Consider the following 27,190-nt stretch of genomic DNA (forward strand, 5'->3'; position numbering starts at 1 on the left):
ATATATATCTGGAAAAAAGACCCAAAGATCAATGGAACAGATTAGAAGATGCACCAACTCCAGAATTATTTTGCCATCTTAATATTTGAGAGAAATGTGAAACACTTTCACTGAAAGAAAGATAGCCTCTTTAATACATGGAGCTGGAAAAATAGCTCTGCATAAACTGAAGATTAAAATTTGAGCCATATCTTGCACCATGCACTCAACTAAATTTGAAATGGACCAAAGTTCTAAATATTAGAACAGAAACATTGAATTTGCTGGAAGATAGTATAGGTAAAACCATTGAAGATATTAGTGTAGGCACAGTATGACTGAAACTCTAATCACACAGGAACTATCACAGAAATCAAGAACTAGGATCTCATCTTATTACAAACTTTTTCATAGCAAGAGAAATCACCAACAGAGTGAAGAGAAAAACTACAATGTAGAAAATAATATTTGCTAGCTGTTTCTCAGACAAAGGATTACTATTGAGAACATATAAAGCACTCAAAAAATCAGACCTCACAAATTTAAAACCCTCATCCAAAAAATGGGCATCTGAGATGAATATACACGTCTTAGATAAATTATAAACAGCAAATAAATACCTGAAAAAATGTTCAACGTCACTGATCATTTGAGAGATGCAAGTTAAAGCAACACTGAGATTCTATCCCACCCTAGAAGGAATGGCTATGAGCAAGAAATCAGCCAATAACAAATGCTGAAGGGCCTGCAGAAAAAAGGAATCCTCCGCTGTTACTGGGAATGGAGACTGGTGTAACCACTGTGGAAATCAGTGGGGAGATCATGCAAAAACTTAGGATTAAAGGTCCAATTTGATCCAGCTGTTCCCCTGCTGTGTATCTTCCCAGAAGAATTAAAAACATTTTACCAGAGCAATATACCTTCACCCATGTTCTCTCTCTCTCTCTCTCTCTCTCTCTCTCTCTCTCTCTCTCTCTCTCTCTTTTTTTCATGTGTGTGGCCAGCTCAGCTCACCCTGGAGGCAGGGCTGGTGCAGCACGTGGTGCCCAGGATCGAACCATGGTCCCTGTGTATTTGTCTATGCTTGCCTAAGCAGGTGCTTTAGACCGCTGAGCTATCTTGCCAGCCCATGCATCCATGTTTATAGCAGCACAATGTTTAATAGCTAGATATTAGAAACAGCCCAAATACTCATCAACTGAGGAATGGATAAAAAAGATGGAGTCTTTTTATACAACAGAGTACTATTCAGACATAAAGAAGTATAGAGACTTTTATAGGTAAATAGATACAACCTGAGACCATACTTGTAAGAGAAATAAACCAGACACACATGTGTAAACATTATATTTTCTCCCACATATGAGAAGCTGATAGAGTAAATAAAGTAAAAATGTACAATAGATTTTGTAAAATGGCAAGAAACTTCAAAAGGAAAGAGAAACTGAGATGCAGGAATGGAGAAAAGAAGGAAAAGAAAAGCTATCATGTATCTTTCTTTTCAATGAACTAAGAGGAATTAGTAGTATAGCTACTATACTACTAATATAGCATAGCTACTATCCTACTAATTTCTCTTAGTTCATTGAAAGGCAAAATTTGTGCTAATATTGTTTGGATAATTAAATGCCGATATATTGTACTCTGAGTAACTGATTTAAGTTAGCCATATGTGATGTATTAACCATAGTACCCTCTATTATCTTGTTTTGAAACTTTTTCTCTTTAAAGTGAAAAATATGAGAACTAAATCTATATCTATATCAAACTATAAAGTTGTATATAAAACTATACATTTTTTGACCTTGGATTCAGTAAAAAGCTTCCTAGATGTGATTATAAAATGATAAATTACAACTAAAACAAATGAATTAGGCATCATAAAAATTGAAAATTCTTCTACATCAAAGGACACTGTCAAGAGAGTAAAAAATTAGCCTACAAAATATGAGAAGATATTTTGAAATCAGACTGTAGCCTATAATATGTAAGGAACTCCTCTAACTTAATGCAAATAAGCAATCAATACTATTAAAAAATAAGCAGAAGATAAGTAGCTATTTCATTAAATACATACAGATATCCCATAGAAAATTAAAAATGCTTAGTGCAAGCCAAATCAACATTACAAGGATATGAAGACCACTGCATACTCAGTAGGATGATCAGAATTTAAACAAAATAAATGAAAAATTTAAAAAATGTGTTAACAAATACTTAGAGTAACTTTAAAACTCTTACATTGCATGTGGAAATATAAACTGATGTAGTAACTTTAGAAACAATCTAAAACTTCTTCATAACATTACCCTACTTGCCACAGGACTAAGAGACGACATGGGTAAATATCCCAGTGAAACTAAGGTAACAGGGAGTAGGAGAGAGATCTTTTTCAACTTGGAAGGGGATCAAGAGATAGAGGGATGAGGGAGAGCTGGGTGGGAGAGGGGATAAAAAAGAATTAGTTGTTTTAAGTATGTGTACCAACTTCCCACAAGCAATGTGAGTATTATGTACTGCAAACATGCATTAATTTAAAATATTTAAATAAAATAAAATATATTTCCCCACAAAATTTATATGTTTATAATAGCAACACTTATAGTAGCCCCAAAGTAAAAATAACCTAAATGCTCATTACCTGATTGATAAAAGAAATGTAATATAGTCACAGAACAAAATATTATGCAGATGTAAAGAAGAATAAATTACTGATCCTTGCCTTGACACAGATGAGCCCCAAGAACATAATCTTCAGTAGCAGAAGCCAGGCAGAAAACCATTTCTTGTTATATCCTGTGCTCTAAGGAGTCATTTTTTTTTCCAATGGTACAAAAAGTATGAAGGAAGCAGTGAAAAAGTCTAAGAGCTAAAAAATTAAAGATTTCATGAAGGGCCTTCTTGTTTCTTTGATGATTTCTTCCCCTAGTTTCCCACTTCCATTTGCTGCTACCTTTTAAAAAATTTCCTTTCATAATAATCCCCTTGTCAATTAATGCTTCTGACTGCTATTGGGAATTCCCCAGGACTCAGCTTGGCCCTCTGTTCCTGCCTCTCAATAACCCCCCACACTGTGACATGTTCCCATGATAGCATTCACGAGCCTCTCAGACCTGTCTAAATGATTCCAACTAATGCTATGACTAGATCTCTTATCTGTAGCATTTACCTGTCTTAGTTCAATGATATTTTTCACAAACATAAATATATTCATATACACACACTTGCCTAATATTCTTTTTCTATAATGCTACTGTGCTATTGTCTAGAAAACATCTTTAGTTCTCACAAGATGGGACCATGTTTGCTAAGCTGCATTCATAGTTCCCACAGTTCACCACCTACTTTCTGGGCTGCTGCTGGGTTCCATATACAACCTGTCAACTCTAGCCCAACAGCATAACTTATCTCTGTTGTATCTTTACCATGACCCTTCTGATGAAGTCCTTTTCTCCACTTTCAGGGCATCTGCTCATCTTTCTCCATGTATCAAAATCCTATCCCTTCTAAGTCCACCTCATTAACCCAGTTCTCAAGGAAGTCTTCTACATTGACCTCAGGGGAAGGGATTTCTACCAATTTTTATGCCATTCAATATCTATGCCTTTCATGTAACACATACATTTCCTTTCATGGTAGTAATATGTGGAAATGTCTTTGAAATTTCACAAAAGATTATAATGTCCTGGAAAGCAGGAGTTGTGTCACATTTCTTTGAGTTGTCTTTGTTTCTTTTGCAAAAGTCAAATAAATTATTTAGAAATTAGCCTAAATTTAAACTGCTTGTGGATTTTCTTTTAGTGAAAAGGTGAAAAAGTCAAAGAAACATTCCTTTTAGTGAATCTGAGAGTGGTCAATGAAAATAAGGGTTAGGTGAAAAGTATGCTCCAGAATTATGTTTAAGGACCATGATTTTTGTAAATAAAATTTAAATATATGATAAAAGAGATTTTATTTTCTCCATTTTAAAGATCTTTCTAAAGGCATATTAGGATTTTTTTGTTTTTTATATCTGATTCTTTTTTGCTATTTATAAGAATTGGTTTGCATAAGAATATATATATAAGAGAGTAGAGGCTTGGATGTCTTTGGGGGAGCAGTAATCCCATGGAATGAAGGAAGGTGCTTCGTAAAACAAAGAAAACTCAAGAGAAAAGTCGAAAAAAAATATGGATGGGGGAGGGCTGGCCAGATAGTTCAGCAGATTAAGAGCCTGCTTAGGCAGAGTGCAGTGGCCGGGGTTTGATTCCTGGCATGCTGTGCTGGCCCCACCCCCAGAGCACACTGAAATGACGATTGAGACTGGGTATGGTGGTGCGCACCTGTAATCCCAGTGCTTGAGAGGCAGAAAACAGGAGAATCACTAGGAGTCTGGTCTGTGTAGTGAGGCCTTGTAGACCCTGTAGACCTTGTATTAAATGCAAAAAAACAAAAAAAGTTGACAAAGCTGGGGAACAGTCACAAGAACATGCTTTGGCTTGCGTTGTATTTGCAATGTGCCCTTGGTCAGTCTCTGATTAGGAATTTCACAGAGGTGGAGTAGTCATTGTGGGCGTGGAATGAGAGGTGCAATCTGCTGCAGAATGAGCTCCTCAATGTCATCAAAAATATCCTTTCCTGTGGCCTTGTTCACTCCCTTGGGGCACCTGCTGGATGTGTGTCTTGTGAGTGCCGGTGGCAGAAGCAACAGGAGTTAAAGCAGACGGATGAAAGTTATGTTGTATTTGTAGTCTTTGTTTAAGCCTGAAACTCACTCAAAGATTTACTTTAGGTTCCAAGACTTCAAGGCGATGACCCTCAAATTATGCAAACTCAACTTGGACTGGGTTATGGGATTTCCTGTTAGCATGTAAACACTGGTGTCCTCTCCAAGAGAGACTCTGCCTTTCGAAATACCTGAGTTTATATCCTCACTGTTTCCCCAAACAATTTCGATGCTAACTATTGCATTTTTCTATTTCAGAACAGGCTCGAAATAATTCGGAACACTCTCTAATAAGTAAGTACCAAATTAATCAAGGAAAAAAAAAATGCTGTTTTTCATGGCTGCTGAAATAACACAAATTGGTTTTTCTTAACGAGGAGGGCTTGTTTGTATTAGATTATCTGTTCTTTTGCTATCCAAACCCCTCCCCCAGGCAGCTGTGTGCACTACTCCTGGCAAGGGTCTGGCTCCTTGCCCAACATAAACAGCACCTGCAGCACGAACAGTGTGACATTTGTTCCTACTCTGAGTTACCTAACTATGTGTCCGCTATAGGTCCAGCTTCTATTGCCTATGATCATTTTTACCCTAAAAAGATGCATCTAGGGAAATAAGTCACATGAATTATAATTGAATGTTTACTTCATACTTTTTATTCTGTTCGACAATAACCCAAAATAAAAAATAGAGTTTACATAATAACACAAATTTTTAAAAAAGTTCTACAAAGCCATACTTCCAACAGGGTTTCTCTATGGACCTTTGGGGCTGGATAATTCTTTGTTGTATGTGGGAGAGAGTGTAGGATGTCTTGACCTGTACTCACTGTATGACAGCCTCCCTCCCCTCCCTCTTTACAACAATCATAATGTCTCCTGACATTACTGCCTATTTTCTGGGGTGGGGATAGAGGAAGGCATAAGTGTTCCATTTGAGAACCATTACTCTAGTATGTGTGATACATTCTCATATTTTCTATTGTTGTCTTTTTGGTTTACAAAAAGGGGTAAGTTTAATTATACTAAATTTTTTTACAAGGTAAAAATAAGTTGCAATCAACTGTGAACAAACAGGGCTTTAAAGCGTATTGACATTGACCAAGGGTAATGTACATTAACTACATGCTGTGCAAACAGGATCTGGGGAAACCAAATTTGCCTAGTATTTGGCAATATCAATGAATTAAGGGACAAAGAGCCCTTAGTGTAAATTTAGTGTGGGAAACATGGTAGTTGAATTCCATCTGCTACTCTGCAGATGATGTTTGACTTTGGGGAATTCTCAGAGCAATAATGTTATACTTAAGTCACTGAAAAGGATAAAGCTGATGGCTTCTCTAATTTCCTCAGGTGGTCAATGTGAGCATTAAGGTAGTTATTGTGAGTAAAAGGGGTTGGTGAAGTGCTTCTTGAGGGCTGTTATGGAGATTGTTCTGCAGATTAACCTTAACAAATGAAAGATTTTTGCAAAAGATAAAAAGGTGTTTGAGGGTAATGAGGCCCCCAGAGGCAAACAGAAGCATCAGTATGAAATTTCCTTTGTTCAGGTTCTCACAATGCAGAGGGGTGTTATTGATCCTAATATAGCTCAGATTTCCTGACTATTTTTAGTATTAACTAATTCCAGATGTAACCAGTGCCTCAGGACCACCCTCCAAAGAAGAGATGGCGGATGGGCTATGGGTCCTCTACAGTGTGCTTCCTTTGGGGGCATTTCCTCTGCTTGTCATTGCCTGTTTTTGTCTGTTCTGCTGCCTGAAAAGGCAACAAGGTGGGTCCTGTTTTCCCTCTGTCCATTTGGATTGCACATTTGGGATTCTTTTTTTGAGACTGGCAGATTTTAAATTGGCTCTTGTCCTCCCTCCCCATCTTCTATGATAAATGATGAATAACGATTTCCTGGGAGGCTGCCATATTTTCAGCGAAAGAACTGATGTGAGTGGGCTCCCTCCTCTATTCATGGAGGGCCAGCACAGTGTCCCTCCTAGGGCTGTGATTAATAAAGCACCCAGACTAAACTTTCCTATTTTCTTTGCATCACTTGTAAGCTTGTATAAGGAAGAGCTTTTCTAAGCTTTAACAGAATTGGAAGAGAGGTTGAAATAATCTCTTAGGTAAAGTATGTCTAACCAGTCCCACCCTCTTTTTCATAAATATCACTTCATTCCAGTCACATCCACTCTCTTCTAAATAAAGAACAAGTGTCCCCAGAGAGAAATCACATGTATGCGTGCTTTCTGCTTCCATCACGACAACGCTCATGCAACAATACTGCATTCAAGATAAAGGAAGTTAGGAAACAGGTTGTTTGCAAATGGGAAGGAAACTTAAGAGATAGGGGAGAGATGGGAGGTGACAGAGGAAGGGGACGTAAAAGGAAATAAGACACGTCATGTACATGTGCCAACTCCCTACATGGAATCTAACCATTATGTACAGCACATATGTAGTAATTAACATAAAAGTTTGAAAGAGAAAACAAAATATTTCATTTGAAAAATGTGAGTTTGGCTATGATGAGAAAGGTGCAATATTTTGAAAATTCTTATCTACTTTTCTAAACATTTGTTCACTGCCACCACCCAACTTTTAAACATAGAAACAGATGCATAAAGATTCTGATCTATCTTTGATTGTGTCCACCTTAGTTTCTGTCTTTCTTTTTTCCTCTTCTCCCCTGTCTTATCCTTTCCCCCACCCCCCGCAATATGAGATACAGTGTAACTTCAGAAAGTGAACTAGGGAGAGGGAATATTTCTGGTTTCAATAGAAGAAAGTTTTACCTGGGCAGAAGTGCTTCTGGTACTTAAGAGGGAAGGAATCCAGAGCCCAGATGCCCTCCTGTCTCTGGAGAATCCTCTCTCACCTCACCTCTCCCCTGGGACTCTATGGCTCTTTCCATAGTCTGACTGCAGGTTTCATTATTTTGCTTGAGGCTGCTAGAAGCTCACTAAAAAAGAGAAGTAGTGATTTTTTTTGATTTATCATATTCTGCTGAAATTCAAGTGAAAGTGGGTAGTACAAGGTTCTGGCTATGTAGGTAAGAATATAGGGGCATTTTGGTATTGAGGGTATGAAATGTCCCCAGAGTGAAAGACTTTCAACTTTTCCAAAGTGAAATGCTAGAGTATTCATTCCTCTTGGAGCTGACACAGAGCTCTGTGTTGTGGGAAGCGCTGGCAGGGAAGTGTGGCAACGTGAATTCTTACCAAGCAAGCTGTGCATGGTGTAGCAGCCAAGGCAAATCAACACGTCCAAATTAACACCACTTGCCAGTGTGCTGGGAGATAGGTGAGTGTGGGTGGGAAGGCCACTTGTCTTTACCTTGTTTACTCATTTGATTACTTTTTTTTTCCTCCTTTGTCTTCCAGGTAAAAGAAAGAAGCCTTCTGATATGGCAGAAAGGGAAATTAACATGGTATGGTTGATGTATCAGTTAAGATAGATACAGTTTGTGTTACATCATACTTACATATATTTTTCAGTAGTTTATATATTTGCATGATCCAGGCACCCTTCTAAGATTAATAGACAGACAGATAAGTAGGTAGGTAGATAGGTAGATAGATAGAAAGAGGGATAGCTTATATTCATTTTTAAAAATGTAAGAAAAGTTCTTACAGCATAGCGGAAAACCTGGAGTCAAAACAGAGAAATCTGGAGGCGCACCTCTTTCCTGTTATGTGGCTTTAGTTATTTTTTAATTCTTACAGAAGCATCTGTTGGGCATAGTGGTGCACACCTGTAATTCCAGCACTCGAGAGGCTAAGGTAAGAATATCTCTGTGAGTTTGAGGCCAGCCTGGGCTACAAAGTGAGTTCAAGGCCAGCAAGAACTGCATAGTGAAACCCTTCCTCAAAAAGAGAGAGAAACAAAGAAAGCACCTGAAAGTCATTTGGAAGTGAGTTAATGGGAGAATCAACCCAAAAATAACTTTGTGGATGGGACATTTAATCACAATAAATCATAACACAATTATAATATGAGATTTCTTCCCAAAACACATCAGCAAATAAAGAAGCATGAGTCTGGGCTTAATTATTAATCAAAGCCATTGTTCGTGTATGCGGGAACATCAAAGAGGAAGACAAAGGACAGTACATGTGGCTTTGTTTTTGATACCAGGAATCAAACTCAGGACCTTGTGCTTGTCAGCAGGAACTGTGCTGCTGAGCTGTATCCCTGGCCCTAGGAAAGGACATTTAGGAGGGAATTTTTCCAACAAGTTTTGGAGAATAAATTTAGGCCTTTCTTTTGAATTGAAAGTTGTATGGATATTTGAACTAAAGGAAGAATGAAAGATGAAACAATGTATTTTTGAAAAAAAATTGAAACTCCTTAAAAATAGTTGCAAATAGGTATCAAGAAAGAACTCTGTGTGTGTGTGTGTGTGTGTGTGTGTGTGTGTGTGTGTGTTTTAGAAAGGAAAACTATGGGTAAGGAGGCAGTGAACCTCTAGAATGTTCCAGAAATTCCTATATATATAGGCATATATAGTCAATGGATTCTATGTGTAATATTGATTGTTAGGGCTGGGGAGATAGCTCAGTAGCATAGGCACCCACCTGGCAATCACATGGACCTGAGCTCAGTCCCCAGTATCAGAAAAAAAAAGCGCTAATATTGTTGTTCAACACTTCCCACTAAATTGTCAAATTTTAAATCAAGGCAAAGACATTCATGTAAGTAAGTGATATTGAGGTTATAAGATTAATAGCTACTATGTTGTGTGTTAAGAACTTGCATTCTCAAGTAGAAAAATTTTTTAAAATAGTATTTTCATTATTCCTAAGTAAATGGAAATTAAAAAAAAATTATATTCTGCCACAATCAGGCCTGTAAAATATGAAACTGCTTAAATTAATCATCTAAGTAATTTACCATGCAAGTAAAAGCCAGATGAGTTAAGCTATAGGCATATTTTTGCCTGTGAAAACGAAGAAAATTATGATTTGTGCTAAAATTCATAGGGGCTTTGTTATTTAGAAAATTTGCATTAAAGTGCTAAGGATAAGAATTCGAAGTACTTTTCCCATTTGATTTGTTTAACATTTCAGAAAATAATAAAGGGATACTATAGATCCCTGGGACTAAATATTTCTTAAGAATGAAGTTGTTAAAGGAACCAGGAAAAATCCAAAGTAGAGAAGTGAACTGTTAAAAACTTGGCAGATTCTGTGAACTACAAATCACAAACAAGTTTAAAATGAAAGCAAAGATAATTTTATTTGAGTGCAAAAGATATTTGCAAACCATGATACACATGTTTAGTTTAAAAACCTTAAAGTGTTTCCATGAGGTGGAGACAGGATTCAAACTTTATAACAAAAAGCAGAAGAGGTAACACATAGTTTAGTACTTTTGGGGGATAAATAAGGCTTCAGTGGGCTCATGAGAAACTGCCTCAAATCAGTGTGGTTTACAAATTTTGCAAGTCCATTGAAATATCCATGCCAAGGACAGATATTTTCCTATGGAGTTTTTGCAGGTCCGTAGAACATTAACAAAGTGCCAGCAATTGTTTCATTTATTGCCTCAGCAGTAAACAACTTATCCTTGTCAGCAAACCTCTAAGGCATACCAAAAAAAGTCTTGCTTTCTCTTTGACCATTCTGCAGCCATTTTTATTTTAATTTTATCAGTATATATAAAAGCTAAAGTTCTAATCTTATTCCAAAACGGGCTTTGAAGAGAACAAAAGTACCTATGCTGAATGCCACTCAATGGTACATTAAGAGGGCCGGCCAAATAGCTCAGCAGATTAAAGCACCTGCTTAGGCAGATTCAGGGGCTGGGAGTTTGATTCCTGGGCCTGCCATGCCGGCCCCATCCTAGGGGCACACTGAGATGGTGTTTTAGACTGGGCATGGTGGCGCACGCCTGTAATCCCAGCACTTGGGAGACTATACACAGGAGGATCACTATGAGTACGATCTATGCAGTGAGACCCTGTACACCCTGAACACCCTGTCCTAAATACACACACACAAAAAATTTACAGTACAAGGGTGGATTTTATTATCTCCCTGAATATCTTTTAAAAAGTGCTTTGTAAGCTGTAAAGTATCACAGGCTTAAGAGTTCTCTGTTTCTGTCTTCTCTGTCACATCATGATGCACCAGCCTTGTGGCACCCATCACTTGATGGCTTGTCACAAGTGTTTCAGAGGTACAATACTATGTTCATTCTAAGAAAATTGCCCATGGAAATGAGCCAGATTTCTTGGGGAAATGGGTCAGGTAACTGAGTTGACAGGTTTATATAGGCTGAAAAGTCTGACAGGAATCTTGAATTATTGAAGACGTCCAGCCATCGATTCAGTCACTTGACTGTCTCAATGTGTTGTGTGATTACTCGCCAGGTTTTATCGAATGCAGGTAGTGTACTTTGCGTCTTAGCCAAGCAACCTCTGATTCTTTCAATCAGCAGCCTTGCTGTTAATATTAATTGGTTACCTCATCAGAGGAAAGCAGTGTGTCTCAGTTATTACTTAGCTTCTTAGTATAGGGCCAGACACACATTTGTGTGGTAGAACTCTGCAGAGGAGACATGCTATTCATTCTGCTCCAATACTATGTTATAATATGAATTGTAGGGGACAAAACAAGGTATGTGGACTATCACAGATTATCAACCTCATATCTTAAAGAAGCCAGGTCAAACACACACACACACACACACACACACACACACACACACACCTGTTAAAATAGATTATACTACTAATTGCCATTTGTTCATTGGAGGGATAGGTGTATGCCTGTATGGCTTGATTGATTTTGCATGCTTATATCTTGTTTTATGAGCAACTACTTTGATGATAACAATGCACAATGTGCTAAGCATTGTTACTCTCCTGCAGTCTTTTTCTGAAATTTTAGACTATTGTTTTTATTTTCTTTCTTTCTTTCTTTCTTTCTTTCTTTCTTTCTTTCTTTCTTTCTTTCCTTCTTTTTTCTTCTTTTTTTATGCAATATCTCATTTATTTTTTTTATTTTTTTTCCAAAATTTTATTGATAAACAGCAATGAGACAGTTTCAATCTTTCTTTCTTCTTTCTTTCTCCTTTCTTTTTTGTATTTAGTACAGGGTCTACTGGGTCTCACTACATTAATTGGACTCGTAGTGATCCTCCTATTTTCAGCCTCCCAAGCATTCTGATCACAGGCACGGGCCACCATGCCTAGTCTCAATCAAAGTCTCAGCACACCCTGGGGCAGGGCCGACACAGCAGGCTGGGGATGGAACCTGAACCTCTGACCCCTGCATCTACCTAAGCAGGTGCTTTAATTTGCTGAGCTATCTGGCCAGCCCCATTTTTCTTCTCTTTGAAATAAAAAAGAACAGAAATTGACTAACAAGTTTAAGATTTAAAAAATGAAGTACTAACCCCTAACATCAACATGGAATCTTCATTTTTACCAGGTAGGTCTTTTATATAGCTAGGAATGCCTAACAACTGATAGAAAATATGACTCATTTTATTTTTAGTTGTCATAAGTTTACTAAGATACCTGACACTATTTGAAAGTGTACAAATATTCTTGTGACAACAATAAAAATTGGAATAACATTTTCGAACTTTATCTAAGCCATCCATGTACCTTGAAAACTGACATCAAGTTTACAATTCTAGGCTTCAAATCATAATTAATCTTAGGTCACATAATAGGGACTACCTTCTATTCTATACTTAGTCTCTTTTTATTCTATATTACATTTCATACTCCCATAGGGCTCTAAGATGCCTGAGATCTTCACGTGCTCTTTTATTCTTTTCCCTTTAATTTCAGTTGTCTTTGTATCTTGAAGATCAAATGAAAACTGTTCTGTGATCTCAGCCAGGCACGGCTGCATGTGGCTGTAATCCCCGCAATCAGGGAAGGTGCAGTAGGAGGATTACAAATTTGACCCTAGCCTGACCAAGTTAGTGCCTTAAAAGAAACTGTTGAAAATGAAGTGCTGTGTGAAGATCCGGGTTCATTTCTCAGCATGGCAAAAAAAAAAAAAAAAAAAAAAAAGAAATGTTATATGACTAAATAAAAAAAGGATATACAAAGGAAGGACCATTTTGTGTCTGTATATACAGAATAGTTAGGATTGATATACAGCTACTTTTGCTTAATTCAATGAGAAGAAAGATTTGTACTAATACTGTTCAGACAGGATATCATGTCTCCTTCTTGTACTATGGATATCCACTAAGGTGATAACAATGTACAATGTATTAATTATTGAAATTTTCCTATTAATCAGCTTTGAAACTGTCTCATTGATATTTGTTTCTCAGTAAAATAAAATTTAAAAAAATGTTATATGACTTCAAAAATGATTCCTAATAAGGCATAAAAGTACTATTTGGGAAGAATATACTGGTTCCTAAAACGTTCATTCTTTAATGATCAAAAGTGTACTAAAAATGCAAATGTTGACAGCATTGTGAAGAACAGTAGGTTATTTCTTTCAATATATGACATCATTTAGCGTTTTACCATTACCTAATGAATATACAATGTCACGTCCTTTATTCTTATAGGTAGATATTATCCAGCCCCTTAGGAGTGAGCAAACAGAAGCGAACACCAAGAAAAATTCCCGAACACTGTCATTGGAAGCTGAAATTTATGACAATGACCCCTGCTTTAGGACACAAGAAGGGTCTGAAGTTTATTCTAATCCACACTTGGAGGAACACAAGCAGGCCATTGTTTATGCTTCCCTGAACCATTCTATTATCAGAATGAACCCAAGACAGGCAAGAAATGTGGAAGAAGCGCCGACGGAATATGCATCTATATGTGTGAGAAGTTAAGTTTGGTCTTGATACCAGGCGGAGCGATCAAAGCATCATTGCCATTATCTGACCTGAACAGGACATCCAGTAACGTTTCTCAACTTAGGGGATTTTCACTTTAAAGTGGCTCTTATTGGTGCTTGGATCTTAATTGTCTCGAAAGCATATGATGAAACTTTCTCCTGAAAAGGTCTCTAGAGAACTTCTATACTATAGAACTGGACAACAAATATTTTCTCTAGGACATTTAATCTTAGTTGTATTTTACTGACTATATCAACTCAATTATTTCCTTTGGAGCTGCCAGAGAGATCTGTAGGGAAGAGAGATTTGTGTTATCTTGATCAGTTCACTACACATTCTTGGAAAATAATGATTGTCTTAACTTGACTAATTATCAATACAGTAACGATTGTAAGTTCACAATCTTCTCTAATGAGAAAACTCCTTATGTCCTTCTCAGGCTAGCGTTTCTTTGATATAAAGAAAAATTGTAGACTTGTCAAGAAAAGAGTGAGGAGTAACAGGTGTGTATATGGGTACACCCATCACGGTACCCACAGAGAATGCGTTGACTGGCACCTGACAAATTCTTGTATCTGTTCTGTCAGATTGGAAAGCAAATGTACTCAATAATGGAGTGAACAATGTAAAGTGGATTTATGAGCAGAGGTGTGACTCAGCATTTGGCTGACATTGACTGACGTCTATGAATGTGACCCAGTGCTGCTGGATGAGTGTCCATGTGGACATCTGAACACACATGCAAACTAAGGAGAAGAAAGTTAAACAGGCTCATGGTTGACCTGATAACAAACTAAAAGGACAATTAATGAAATGGAAAAGAGTTCAGGCTATTTAGTTGGTCAATAGGGGTCAACACACTTTAAAAGACAGCTGTATCTTATTTTTATAAGAAATCAGAGCAAATCAAGTGCAGCGAAGTTTTAGTAAGATAATCATTCGTTTTAAAATACTGAGGTTGCAGCCACTTAAAGGGTAGCTTGGGATTTTCTGAATTATTTCTGGAGTACTTGAGTCTGATTCTTTCAAACATAACCTACAGCTTTATTTAAGAGATTGAAGCTAGTGTTGTTAGGTGCTGCTGCTAAATAATGCAGCTGTCTTCATATGAAATAGATGGCAAAAGTTAGGACCCACTTGAACAAATACAGGAGCTGCTGCAGAGATGAATGTGGCCCGTGAGTGTGCAAGTGTGTATGTGTGTTAGTGTATAGGAGGGGTAGACAATTTACATAAATGGTACAGGAGAAACTGATCAAATTGCTATTCTATTTTCAGTTTGCTTGGGAAATGCAAAATACTAAAATAAATGAGTCATTAAAGAAGAGAATGAGTAAGAATGTAAATAAGAGTGCAAGTAGAGAACACACACGCACGCCAAAAGTAGGGTTTTGCTGTGAAGCTTTTCTTATGCATTGCTCACATTAAGCTTTAGGTCCTTGGATTTGAGGCTGCAGATATGGCTTTTGAGTCACTGTTGTCACATCAGCAGCATTACACCTAGAATGTTAAAGCAACAGCTTCTAGGTAACAAAGCTTTATCAGTGAGCAAGTTATGTAAAAGAGGCATTAACACAGCTGCTAGCTATATTTGTAAAAATAGAAACAGGAACTATGGGAGGAAGCAGGTAGCTGTCCTCTTATCAGATAAACATACAAAAGTGAGCAGTTCTTTCATAATTGTCTCTAATTTAAAAGGCAACTATTTCTGTCTATTGTGTTTGAGTTGCTTAACATGTCCTGTAGTAAAAGATGATATTGATAATAATTTCACCTCTATAAATGATTCGTTGTTATTTTATAAAACTTGTAAAAATCATGTCATTTATGTTTTCATTTCTTCTTAATAAAGTACGCTAAATATAGGTGCTATTTCCCTAAATAAATCTATTCAGTATTATTTCCATGATTAGTTTATTAATTGATAGATGGCAGAGCATTTAACAATTCTTCCTGTTTTCACTTTGTTGATTATTTCCAATGTGAAAGGAAAGTTATTAAAGCTTACCTTAAATCAATTTGATATTTGCTTTTAACAAAAAAAGTGAGGATTCAAAATAGAAGCAATTCTCAGATTTCAACACAAAAATAACCTGCAGAACTCGATAAGTTGGAGAAAGAGGAAGAGAAGCTTTTTAAAGTGTGTTTTCAGTTTCATAAAACCTAAGCTGAAAGCACAGAGATTTTCCATGTCCCCTCCCCAGCACTTTCACAGCTTCCACACCATCAGGTTCCTGAACCACAGTCCATTTGTTAAAACTGAACCAACACTGGGATGTCACTCTTAACCAAAGCCGTTGACTTGCCTGAGGATTCGCATTCGGTGCCGTCACTTGGGGTTTTGAAATGTATACTGACCTGGACCCACTGTTACAGTGACATACAGAACAGCTTCACTGCTTTAAAAACCTTCTGTGCTCCCTTTATCTCTCCCTTCTTCCAAATCCCTGGGAAACAGGGATCTGCTTATTATTTTAACCTCTTTTGTCTTTTCCTGAATGTGCTATTGTTGGGTGTAGAGACCATGTAGTTTTTAAATTGGTTTTTTTGCCATGTAGAAGTGCATTGAATTTCTTCATCTCTTTGCATTGTGTATAGCTCTTTTCTCTTTATGTCAGTAACATTTCGTTATTTGGGTGTGTCACAGTTTAGTGTTCATTTACCTTCTGAAAAACATCCTGGTTGTTTCCACATTTTGGTGGTTCTGAAGCTACTGTATATGTTCAAGTATAAGCTTTTGTGTGGACATGAATTTTTAACTCATTTGGTAAATATGAAGGCAAATAATTGTTAGACAGTATGGTGAAAGCATATTTAATTTTCTAAGAAATTCTCAAGTATATTCCACAGTGATTGTACCATTTTAAATTCTCACTAGCAGTAAATGAAAGTCCCTATTACTTCACATCTTAGCCAGTATTTAGTGTTTTCTATGTGTTAGAGATTGCATATTCTGCTAGGTGTCTAGTCATATTTTATCGTCAGGCAGGCCCTTCGACAGTTGAGCTATCTACCCGGTCTTAGATTGAGTGCTTCTTATGGGTGATGGCTCTGCTACATTTCTCTTTTCTTTCATAGTCACACACTTGACATATTAAAGTTAATGTTGAAAGAATGCATTGTTATATTCATGAAATAAGTCACCTACTCTTTTGCTGCTCAAAAGATGACTCTTAGAGCAGAAGTACAGGAGCCTGTAGGAACATGTTAGTAGTGAACTTATCTCCCCCTGCCAAGAATGATAGGAGACCAAGATGCATGTGTAGAACAGGCTGATATGGAAAAATTCTCTTTAACACAGGCACAGGAAGGGCCTCACTACCCACCGAGAAAGTAAAATTGGCAAGTGAAAAAGAAAACTATTTTGTAGAAGTTTGTACCACACTTGAGAATATGAGAACTGAAAGTGCAATGCTAGAAGTCAACTTACAGGTTTAAAAACTAGTTATAGTGGTTGATCTTTAAAATCAAGGTCTTATTTTGAAGTCAGCCCAGGTAAGAATTCCATGGCATTGCCTTACCTGCAAACAATTGGTGATGGATGGCATACTAGCATCTACCAGTTTGTTATGTTCTGAGACTACATGGTTGGGAAATGTTTTATTCTGGACTGACACTGCTTACAGTGTAGATGAAGAAGTAGAGACAAAATAAATCATAAGGTGGTGGCTAAATTGTGCTATAGAGCTATATGCCAGATTTTGTGCAAACACCTACAACTGTAAGTTCCTTGGATGTAAGACATATTTCTCTCTCTTTTTTTTTTTTTTTTGTATCTTAGGGAAGGATCTACAGGATGTTCAGGGTCTCACTACTAGATCAGACTCATAGTGATCTGCCTGTTTACAGCCTCCCCAGAGCTGGGATTATAGGTGCCCACCACCATGCCCAGTCTCAATTGCCATCTCAGCCCACCCTAGGGGTGGGACCAGCATGGCAGGCCCAGGGATCAAACGCCCAGCCCCTGCACCTGCTTGCAGGCGCTTTAATCCTCTGAGCTATTTGGCCTTTCTTACTCATGTTAATAGAATATTTGTTCTTAAAATACAAATTGGGTTTTTGAGGGAATTGTAATAAATCATACTTCATCTCTACTGGTACTTAGGCCATTAAGAAATAGGGAGGTGATAGGAAAATAAAAAATATTCAGAATATCTATATCTATATATATATATCTATCTATTCCTTGTGATGCATGTATTCATTATGTATCATATTGTAGCTAATAGTAAATAAACATATAGTAAATGATAATGATGATGCTCAAAATAATAAAGATAAATTTATACTGTAAAAAGTAAGGCATCAGATGGGGGAAATTATTAATATTAGTAATTAAAACCTTTTCATCTGCATGGCTTCTTCCCTAAAACACAAGGGCTTTCCCACCAAGCCATCCACCTGAATCTTGTTTGACTTCAGGATCCTTGCGTATGCACAATCAGGTCTACTAACAGCCACTCAACTAGCCCAGTGGGGGACTTATGTCAAGCTTTCTTGTTTGTAGCTAAATGAGGACTCAAGGATATGAGTTTGACAGCTTCCCTGCCTTTAAAACAAAGGCTTCTTCTTGTGGTTAATGTGGCTGTAAGAGTGAGGGCTTCTGCCTATCTCAGCAGTCACTTAGATCAATACACTTTCCATAAGGAAACATCTGCAAAAGGATTGATCAATAGGTGATTGTGTTTTGTGCCTAAAGGAAGGACATGAGAGAAGCAAATAATGATTTCTTCTTTATTTGAGAACACAGTCGGGTGGTGAGATAGCTCAGTGGACTAAGACCCTGTTCAGGCAAGCACAGGGACTGGGGTTTGATCCCCAGCACCACACGTTGCGCCCCCCCCCCCCCGGGTGCACTGAGCTGGCCACCTTGAGTTCCCAGATGGAGGCACACACTTGTAATCCTAGCTCTGTGGAGGCAGAAAACAGGAGGGTCGTTATGAGTCTGAGCTGTGTAGTGAGACCCTGTACCAAATACATAAAAAAAAGAGAGAGAACATAGTAAGAACTCACCAAATGTTAAACTATTGAACTGAATGAACTAAAAAAGGGGAAGCAACTACTTTTTTAAGAGGGATAAATCAAAGAAATATTTTTGGTGCTTTCTGTTAGAGGCAGGATAAATGGAAGGAGGACTTCTAAGTGAAGAGGAAAGCCATCTGAAAAGGCATATCATGTTCTAACAACGACCTGAAATCCAGCAGATGTAGCAGGAGTTATATGGAGGGATAACAGAATATAGCACTGATTTTAATTGCAATTTTCATAGAAACTACATGTAGGTGGTTACAACATGCTTTCCAATATATCATCCAAATATTTCATAAGTTATAAGAAATTTATTAAGAAACATTTTTCTCAGACCAGGGAGATAGTGCAGTAGAACAAGTGTCTGTCTGGCAAGTGCTAGGTCTTGAGTTCAATCTCTGGTACCACAAAAAAAAAAAAATTACAGAAAATTGAAATAAAACTATTTTCTCTTTACACTACTTGGTTTTCACAATGTGCATAATTAAATGTTTATGTAATCATACATTTTATTTTAATTATAGGCAACATCATTAGAAACTTAGCCAAGTCAATAAATGTTGAGGAACTGATAAATAATTTTGTTTGGCACCATATAAAAAGAGGGATAGAATAACCAGAATTTTAGTAAACACTGTGAGGTAATAACCAAATAGAGGTTAGAAACCTCAAACTTTCTTATTTATTCTTTATCTTAAAGTAATTAAAATAATAATTCCAAATTAGATGACTACAGATTATATTATTTTTCAAGCTTGGGAATATGTAATTTTTCTATATTCTACATAGAGATTGGACCACATCTGATCTCAAAGTTTATCTGAATAATGTAGATTTTCAGTGTGTTTACTTTCAAAAAATGTTAAGTAGTGTAAATTAATATTATAGTGTATTTATTCAAGGAATTATTCCAAGTAATAGTAATATTGGCATATAGCTGACTGATTACTATATTAAATTGAGGTCATGCTTGTTTAAGGTATTCTGTAGGTCACATTGATACATTAATAAGCACTCCACAGTATTTACCTTTTATGATTCCTGATGATTTCTTGACAATAACAAAACAATGTTTAAATAAAAGTGATCTATTATTTACCTAGAGCTTTTTAACACCCTAAATACTGCCCTAAGACTTTGAGCATAATTTAACTTTTACAATCATCTTATGAAGCAGCTGTTTACCATATTCATTCTACCGATCAAAGATACCTGTCCAAGTGAAAGAGACTGAGCTCAAATCTAGAAATTTGATTCAAGAACCAGTGATTTCATCACATTATCAGCTAAAAGTGCAGCAAAAGGCTTGGCATGGTCTTGAACTCTGTAGTTGACATAAGAAGGCTATATGATTCCTTAGAGCCATCTCCTGAAGCTAAGTCAAAGTGTTTGATAAGTACACCGTGACAATGGCAATACTTGCAACTGTTGTAGATTGACAACCTGTGGTCAACTTGTGATACCCAGCTGAACTAAATCAACATGGTGCTGGGTATGGAAGGCCTACATGAAGACTGTTGCTAAAAAATAAAAAAAAAGGTGCACTTTAGAAGAAGAGGTGGTATTGTTGGGGAGCTGTTGGTTCTCTAGAGGCTTTTGATTTTCCTACAGGAGTTTGCCATTCTGGCCTTTCTGATATGAACACAGATGTTCTCAATATCCAAGGAGCTTGGAACCTTGTTACTGAGAATAACTATGGTTCATTTTGTGGGGAGCATGGGGCCTTACTTTGAGTATCACTTCTGACTCTGAATGGGAAGATGGTACACTGTTCAACGTCCTGGAGAAGCTTGTAACTTTGGCTTTTCTGATATGGACTTAGCTGTTCTCATCATCAGAGGAGCGCAGGACTTTGTTGTGATACTTATGGGTTGGGGGAGCTCCGGTGCTTACTTTGAATGTTGCTTCCTGGCTCTAGTGCAGATTTCTCAGCCCACTGCCACAGATCCTTCATCCTGCTGGAATATACTTTCTTTCACCATTGACTTGGGCTTTCTCAGCACAGATCTATGAAACAGACCTGCATGAGACATTGTTGTGGGCTCTTAACCTCCAGCTGGCACCCAGACCACATTGCATCTTAGAAGCAAATGTTTTATATACACATTTTCAGGACTGACTCTCACATTTTCCCCTTTTTATTATTATTAACAACAGCTGCTTGAGCTCAACACTGAGCTGAGCTTCAACCTGAAGTCCCGTCATAGCTAAAGTTTGTTCTTGAGGTTGCATTTTGCACAACAAATGATACTAAGGGGTCACAACCTTTAAGAAAATACATAACAAAACCCTCCAATAATGAATATCAGCACTGTGCAAATATTTAGTGCTGAAAACCACTGTGAAGGTTCAGCCACTGAAACCTCTCCTCTAGCTGTTTAAATGAGCTCTGAGAAAATTGTTGTTGTATGGTATTTATTTAATTAGCTGATTATATAGTGAATCAATATTTTTGCTCTAGTGAGGTGTTAAAAGTATCCTATAGGTGAGATTTTACCTCCTCTAACATTCTTTTGGTATAGTTAGATGGAAGGACAGCTACACAGTGCTTAACTTTCCATCAATCACATTTTTTTTTTTTTTGTATTTTAGGGAAGGGTCTACAGGGTGTTCAGGGTCTCACTACTAGATCGGACTTGTAGCGATCTACCTGTTTACAGCCTCCCAAGAGCTGGGATGACAGGCAAGCACTACCACACAGTCTAATTGCCATCACAGCGCACCCTGGCAGGCCTGGGGATTGAACCCCTGGTTCATGTGCCTGCTTGTAGGTGCTTTAATCTGCCAAGCTATTTGGCCATCCCATTTTTGTTTTTTGTTTTTTGTTTTTTTGGCTGGCTCAGGCTGCCTTAAGGGTGGGTCTGGTAAAGCATGTGGAGCTGGGGATTGAACCATGGCATCCTGTGCCTGACTGCTTTTGCATGAGCAGGCGCTTAGACAACTGAGCTAACAGGCAGAACCCCCTTTGTCAATCATACTTTAATTGCAAGTGGTCGGCCATATTGGCCTGCTGTTCCCTTCACCATGCCACTGCAATCTCAATAGCCTACAATGTAGCCATAATTCCTCTGTGCATATCTACCTGTTGTACGTTAGCAGTGACACTGGAGAGTATGGACTCCACTGTAGTACACGTGTTGATACTGTCCACAAGGGAAACACTAAGCACAGTAATTGATGCAAGTATAACCACAGCTGATATTATAAAGGCTACTAGGGTGGTGACAAAATGCTTTGGTCTAAGCTTTTGTAAATCCTTCAGTAGTATTTGGATATTATGTTCCTGTGATCAAGTTCCCTTGAGGCCTACTGGCAATCTCACTGCTGCCTTGCATTTTAGAACCATAACAAAAGTAGGATTATATTGAGACACATTATCATAGGAAATGCAATCTATAGCAGTAAAGAACACTGACAGTAACATTACCTCAAGAAGACATAGTTACGGATGGAGGAACATTGCCTCATGCAAAAATCAAATGTTGAATTGTACCAACAGTTACAAAGTTAGTCACATTTCAATCAAGATGAAAGGAATAGTTGCCTATATTGTTTGAATATTTTTCCATGTGATAGAAGGCAAGAGAAGAAAGTCATTCCAGTCCACCATCATTGTGCATGCAGGAAGCTGATACAACCATCATTGCTCATTTGTTGTAAAACAGGCCCAGCAAAACCATGCTCACTTCAGTTTATAATTTCACTTGAGTAAACACTAAAGGTAACTGTCTTGCAGTGATCCATGTGGCCCCCCACCTCAGCACAGAGGTGTTAAAAAGGATCCTGTTATGTGGTTGGTCCATATGGCATGGAGAATCATTGCAGTACTGTTCATACCTCCCATTTGTTTTCGGTTAGCAGATTAAAAAGGGAGGAGGAAGTGTAATTGAACTGTCCTCTTGTATCTCATCTATAGTGATTGCCATTATAAAGGTTAGATTGTCTAGTTGTGAATTTTTCTTTGATTAATAATACAGATATGGTTAGGACCTGATTGTGCCACAGGAAGTGTACTTATCATGCAGAAAGACAGATTAGAGGGCTTTCATTCAGAAGGATGAGTGTTTCATTTCTGGACAGCTGTTGGTACTCTGGTCAGTGGCATCCATAATCTTCTTGTCAAAGGAGAATCATTAGAATCAAAGGGGAGAAGGGTACTGGTTCAGGTTAAAATCATGAAAATAAGGGGGTTAAACACACGAGCTCAGTAGTAGACTGTTTCAGCAGACACAATAGGTGCCTTCAAAGGCAGAAGGAATACCCCTAAGAAAACTTACCCTCTGAGCTTGACATGATGTCACACTCAGACGTGGGTGGATCATCAAGCATTTCCTTGGGGCCATCAGCTGCTTTGCATCTTTTGACTGCAATTTATGGCTGCAAAAATCTGGTGGGAACCTGTTGGATGCCAGTTTCTGTAAGCACATGAGAAAACCTCCTCCAGAACTTTAGTGGGTGGGGATCTTCCCACTAATATCAGACATATCCTGTCTAATGGGCACCATGCACTGCAGCACAAAGGTGAAAGGAAGAATATGGCCTAAATATCTTCAGAGGAAAATTTCAAAAATGTTCAAAGTGAAAAGAGCATGATGAATCATGTTATTTGGTGATTCATGTAGAGGCTTCTCCCTTTATAAATTTATTTAAGTAAGATTTTCACATTCTACCTTGATTATTTATGATGAGTTGGCCTGTGTTGTTATAGGGAATGCTAGTAAGATGGATGATGTTCCAAGTATGAAGGAAGTTCTTAAAAACAGTATTTGTAAATTCTTGAGTATTATCAGTTTTAGAGAATGAGCGATCCCAATTACAGCAAAGCATGTTGAATAGAAATTTTGCCATTCATCTTTTGTTAAGTAGTGGCATAGAGGAAACCTGAATACTTGAGATGTCCAAAAGGCATGAATTGGGTGGCATCAGTCTGCCAGGTATGATTCACCTTATCACCACTAGGATTGGAAAAATGGCCTGGCACAGGAGGGCAGGCATGGGAAAGTAAATTGTAAATGGCGTATCCCTTAATTATAGAAGCAGCCTGGACTTGCAAAGTCCAAGTGTTGTTTGTGGTGTAAGTCATGAAATATTCAGGCATGAGTAAAAGCATCAGCTGCAAAAGAGGATCTGGGTAAAGAAGCAGGGGCATCAGCTTCGTTACTGTCTTTGGAGAGAAAACCTGCAGGCCAGTGTGTGACCATAGATGCACAATAAAAAGAGGAACAGAACTCTCAGTAATGGTTGTCCAGATGGCAGAAAGTATAATTTTCATAGAAGGAGTTTGGAGAAAGGAGTCCACTGCCAAAAGTACTTAACTAGAGCCAGAGACAATACTGAGCAGTGTGTCAAGCCACAGAGATAAAGCTAGGTGGACTATGACAAGTTTGTATGTTGTGTAGTTTTGTGTCAGAAATATGATGTGAATACCACGTGCCATTGACAAACCAAGCAACCCTTGCCTTCCTTGTTTTTCTGGATCCATCTGTAAAGATAGGAGTACTATTTCAGTGGGTTCAGCCTTCAATATAGGAGATGGTAAAAAGAAGAAAAATATTAAGTAAAGGGTCTGCCTGCATATGACTGTGGGCATGGGCATGGAAATCAGTGAGACCTATTTGCCATTTCATGCTCCTCATTAAGAAAGAGCTGAAAAACAAACTGTGAGAAAAGGATGATGATTTCATGAACATCCATCCCAGTGAGTTGCACACAATGCTGTCGTCCTTTGGATGCCAATTGTGTTATATTGGATAAGACAGGGCTAATTACCTTATGTAGGAAAAGCTATTCTACACAGCAGAACTGAGTATCATACTGGGCTATGAGACTGGCAGGGCTGTGATTTATTATTATTATTATTATTATTATTATTATTATTATTATTATTATGATACTGAGAATCAAACTCAAGATCTCATGCTTTCCAGGCAGGCATTTGTACCACAGAGCTATAACCTCAGCCCCTGTGATTTTATTTTTAAATTTTAAATTTGCCCAAGGTACTTTTTAAGTTATTTAGCACATGAATTATGATAAGCTCTATTTTTTATTTGTTTTGTTGTCATTGTAATAAATGGCTTTACTTGCTGGGTTGTCTGTTAAGGTGGAAATTGTAGCAGTCTGAGTTGAAGGCTTGGCCTTGCTTTGGTAATGACATGAAGAGCCAAATGGCTCCTTTCCTAAAGAAACAAGGAAAGCAATCTCCACAATAAACAGTATTACATAATACATCATTTTAAGAGGAGCAGAAGCTAGCATAGCTTTTATTTCTTCAACATGAAGAAACTTTTGCCATACAGAATCCTCTTCTCTCAAAAGTATATCTCTTGTATCCTTTCAAATCAATGTAGTCACTTACATTTTAAAGTGTTCTCTTTTTGATAATGAACTTGCTTGACTGCCAGCAGACCTCTGAGAAACCTTAAATCAATATTTTTATGTTAAGCCAAGACATCAGAGAAAAGAGCAAGGTAAACCCGTAAATCTAAGAATTTATAATATAAATGTTTTAAATACCCCAACGACCAACTCAAATTGAAACCAAAGGTACACTTATCAATTAAAGTATGTAATTAGATTTTCCATGTTAAACTCCCTTCGACCTGACAGGACTTTTCGGCATTTACCTGAGGCTGCGCTGCTTCAGCTTTAGACACCTGTAGGTTGCAGCACCCGTGTATCCCAACGTTGTAAAGTAAGCAGCTTTTTTATGTCTATGCCATGTGTGGCACAAATTTAGCTTTGGTTTTAGACTGTTTACACTGTTTTCTTCCCTGAGGTCCCAGCTGAGCCCAAACTACCTTGGGTTCATATATTTTATTTTGTTCACATAAATATTTATTTTTGTTTTCTCTCATGGCTGAAGCAGGAGCTCTTGGCTACAAGCTTCTCCATAATGGATTTAAAACTAGTTGCACTGAGTTCCACATTAAAGAGATCTCAGGAGAGAAATTTCTGTCTTGTGATCATTTAATTTTGTTTCTAATTTCTGTTGTTCTTATCTCTGGAAATCAATAAAATCTATTTGAAATAGTTACTAAAAGAATCTATCAATTTAATCAAGCAGTGGCTGTAAATTTTAAAGTAAAGTTTTAGTTCACAGGTCAAATTCTGACCTACTTTTATGAACACAAACACCTTGTCCAGAAGGGTATTTCCAAATACATAGAATTTCCTCAATTTACTCACCTACTTTGTGTTTGCATTAAAGATCATATCAGGGTCACCAAATGTGGCTCCTCAATAAATATTGGGGCTTTTTCGATCAGCATTGGGGATGATGGTGATCATCTCTGATGACTCGTGTCACATGAAAAGAAAGACTAGTGACACAAGGAGTAGGCTGATGAGTGTCTCTTTATTGAAGGAGCATACAGTCTTAAATACCTAATGCAAACATAGGCATTTGATAGTAAATGAGAACAAAAGGCATTCTATGAGAAAAGAGTTCAAAAGAGAGTTTCATGGAAGTGCATGATCCCCTTGAGCTGAAAACACTGGGGACAGCTCAGCTGATAGTGTCAGACAAATCTTGGGAAACAGCCAGAAAACATCTCCCACATCCTGCAGCTGGGAAGCCTTGGCCTCCTTGCAAGTTTGTGCTGTTCTGTCTTCAGAGTCTTATTAGCAACTGACTTTTCAGGAGACCCCAGACAACATTACAGCTTAGAAGTCAATTTATATATTTTCAGTACTGACATCCACAACATTTTTTCTTCTTAGCTACATATGGGATGTTCTCCAAAACAGACCATGTGCTAGCTCATAGAATATGCTTAAGTAAATGAAAAAGAACTGAAATCGATCATACTTATTATCAGACTACAGTGCACTGAAATTGAAAGTGCACTGAAAAAGAAATCACAAAAACTCCATAAACGCCTGGAAGTTCAATGACATACTCCTGAAAAACAATGGACCTTAGATAAAATAAAAGAAGAAATTAAACAACATCTACAGTTATGAAAACTTAGGGAAACCAATGAAAGCAATTCTAAGAGGGAAATTTTATAGTAGTGAATTCTGAAATCAGGAAAACAGAATGGATCAAAGGAGCAACCAATATCAGTCAATGAAATTAAAAATGTAATTAAAAAGATATCAACAAAGAAAATCTATGTCCTGCTGAATTCTACAAGAAATTTAGAGATCTAATGCTACTAATGATGAATCTCTGTAATGAAATTAAAAGTTAAGTAACACTCCCAAACTCATTCATGGAATCAAGTATTATCCTGATACCAAAACCAGAGAAGGACCCCACAACAAAAAGAGAGCACTATAGGCCAATCTCCCTAATGAATATAGACACAAAAATATACAATAACATACTGGCAAACAGAATGCAACAAACCATCAAGAAGATTATACACCATGGTCAAATGGGATTCATCCAAGTGATGCAGGGATGGTTCAAAATATACAAATTTATAAATGGAGTACACCATATCAACAGAATCAAAGACAAAAATCACATGATTGGTGAATGAGACTGCTCAGGGCCCGCCAGATCTTCATTTGACCCAGAGCCCAGGCCCCAGTGTGGAACCCTGTAGCAGAACTCCCTGCAAAGAGGCTAGAGGCAAGACCTACCCAGCTGATTCAGGAGCAAAACATCTTGACAGAGTGGCACAAAGGGTTCAGCTCCAAGGGCTGCAGCAGG

At 37.6% G+C, this 27,190-nt stretch overlaps 1 protein-coding gene across 1 annotated transcript in view; it reads left to right on the top strand.

The window, feature by feature from the left end:
* Btla (B and T lymphocyte associated) overlaps nt 1–13,748 on the top strand; it is a 39,756-nt gene extending 26,008 nt beyond the window's left edge. Inside the window, exons 3-5 of the mRNA XM_023701941.1 lie at nt 6,311–6,454; nt 8,055–8,101; nt 13,219–13,748. Of these exons, the coding sequence (XP_023557709.1) occupies nt 6,311–6,454; nt 8,055–8,101; nt 13,219–13,494 (467 nt within the window). The 3' untranslated portion in view covers nt 13,495–13,748. The remainder of the gene's footprint in view (nt 1–6,310; nt 6,455–8,054; nt 8,102–13,218) is intronic.
* The last annotated feature ends 13,442 nt before the right edge of the window (nt 13,749–27,190 follow it).

This window comes from Octodon degus, unplaced genomic scaffold (genome assembly GCF_000260255.1).
Source record: "Octodon degus isolate 3935 unplaced genomic scaffold, OctDeg1.0 scaffold00007, whole genome shotgun sequence".
NCBI classification, from domain to species: Eukaryota; Metazoa; Chordata; class Mammalia; order Rodentia; family Octodontidae; genus Octodon; species Octodon degus.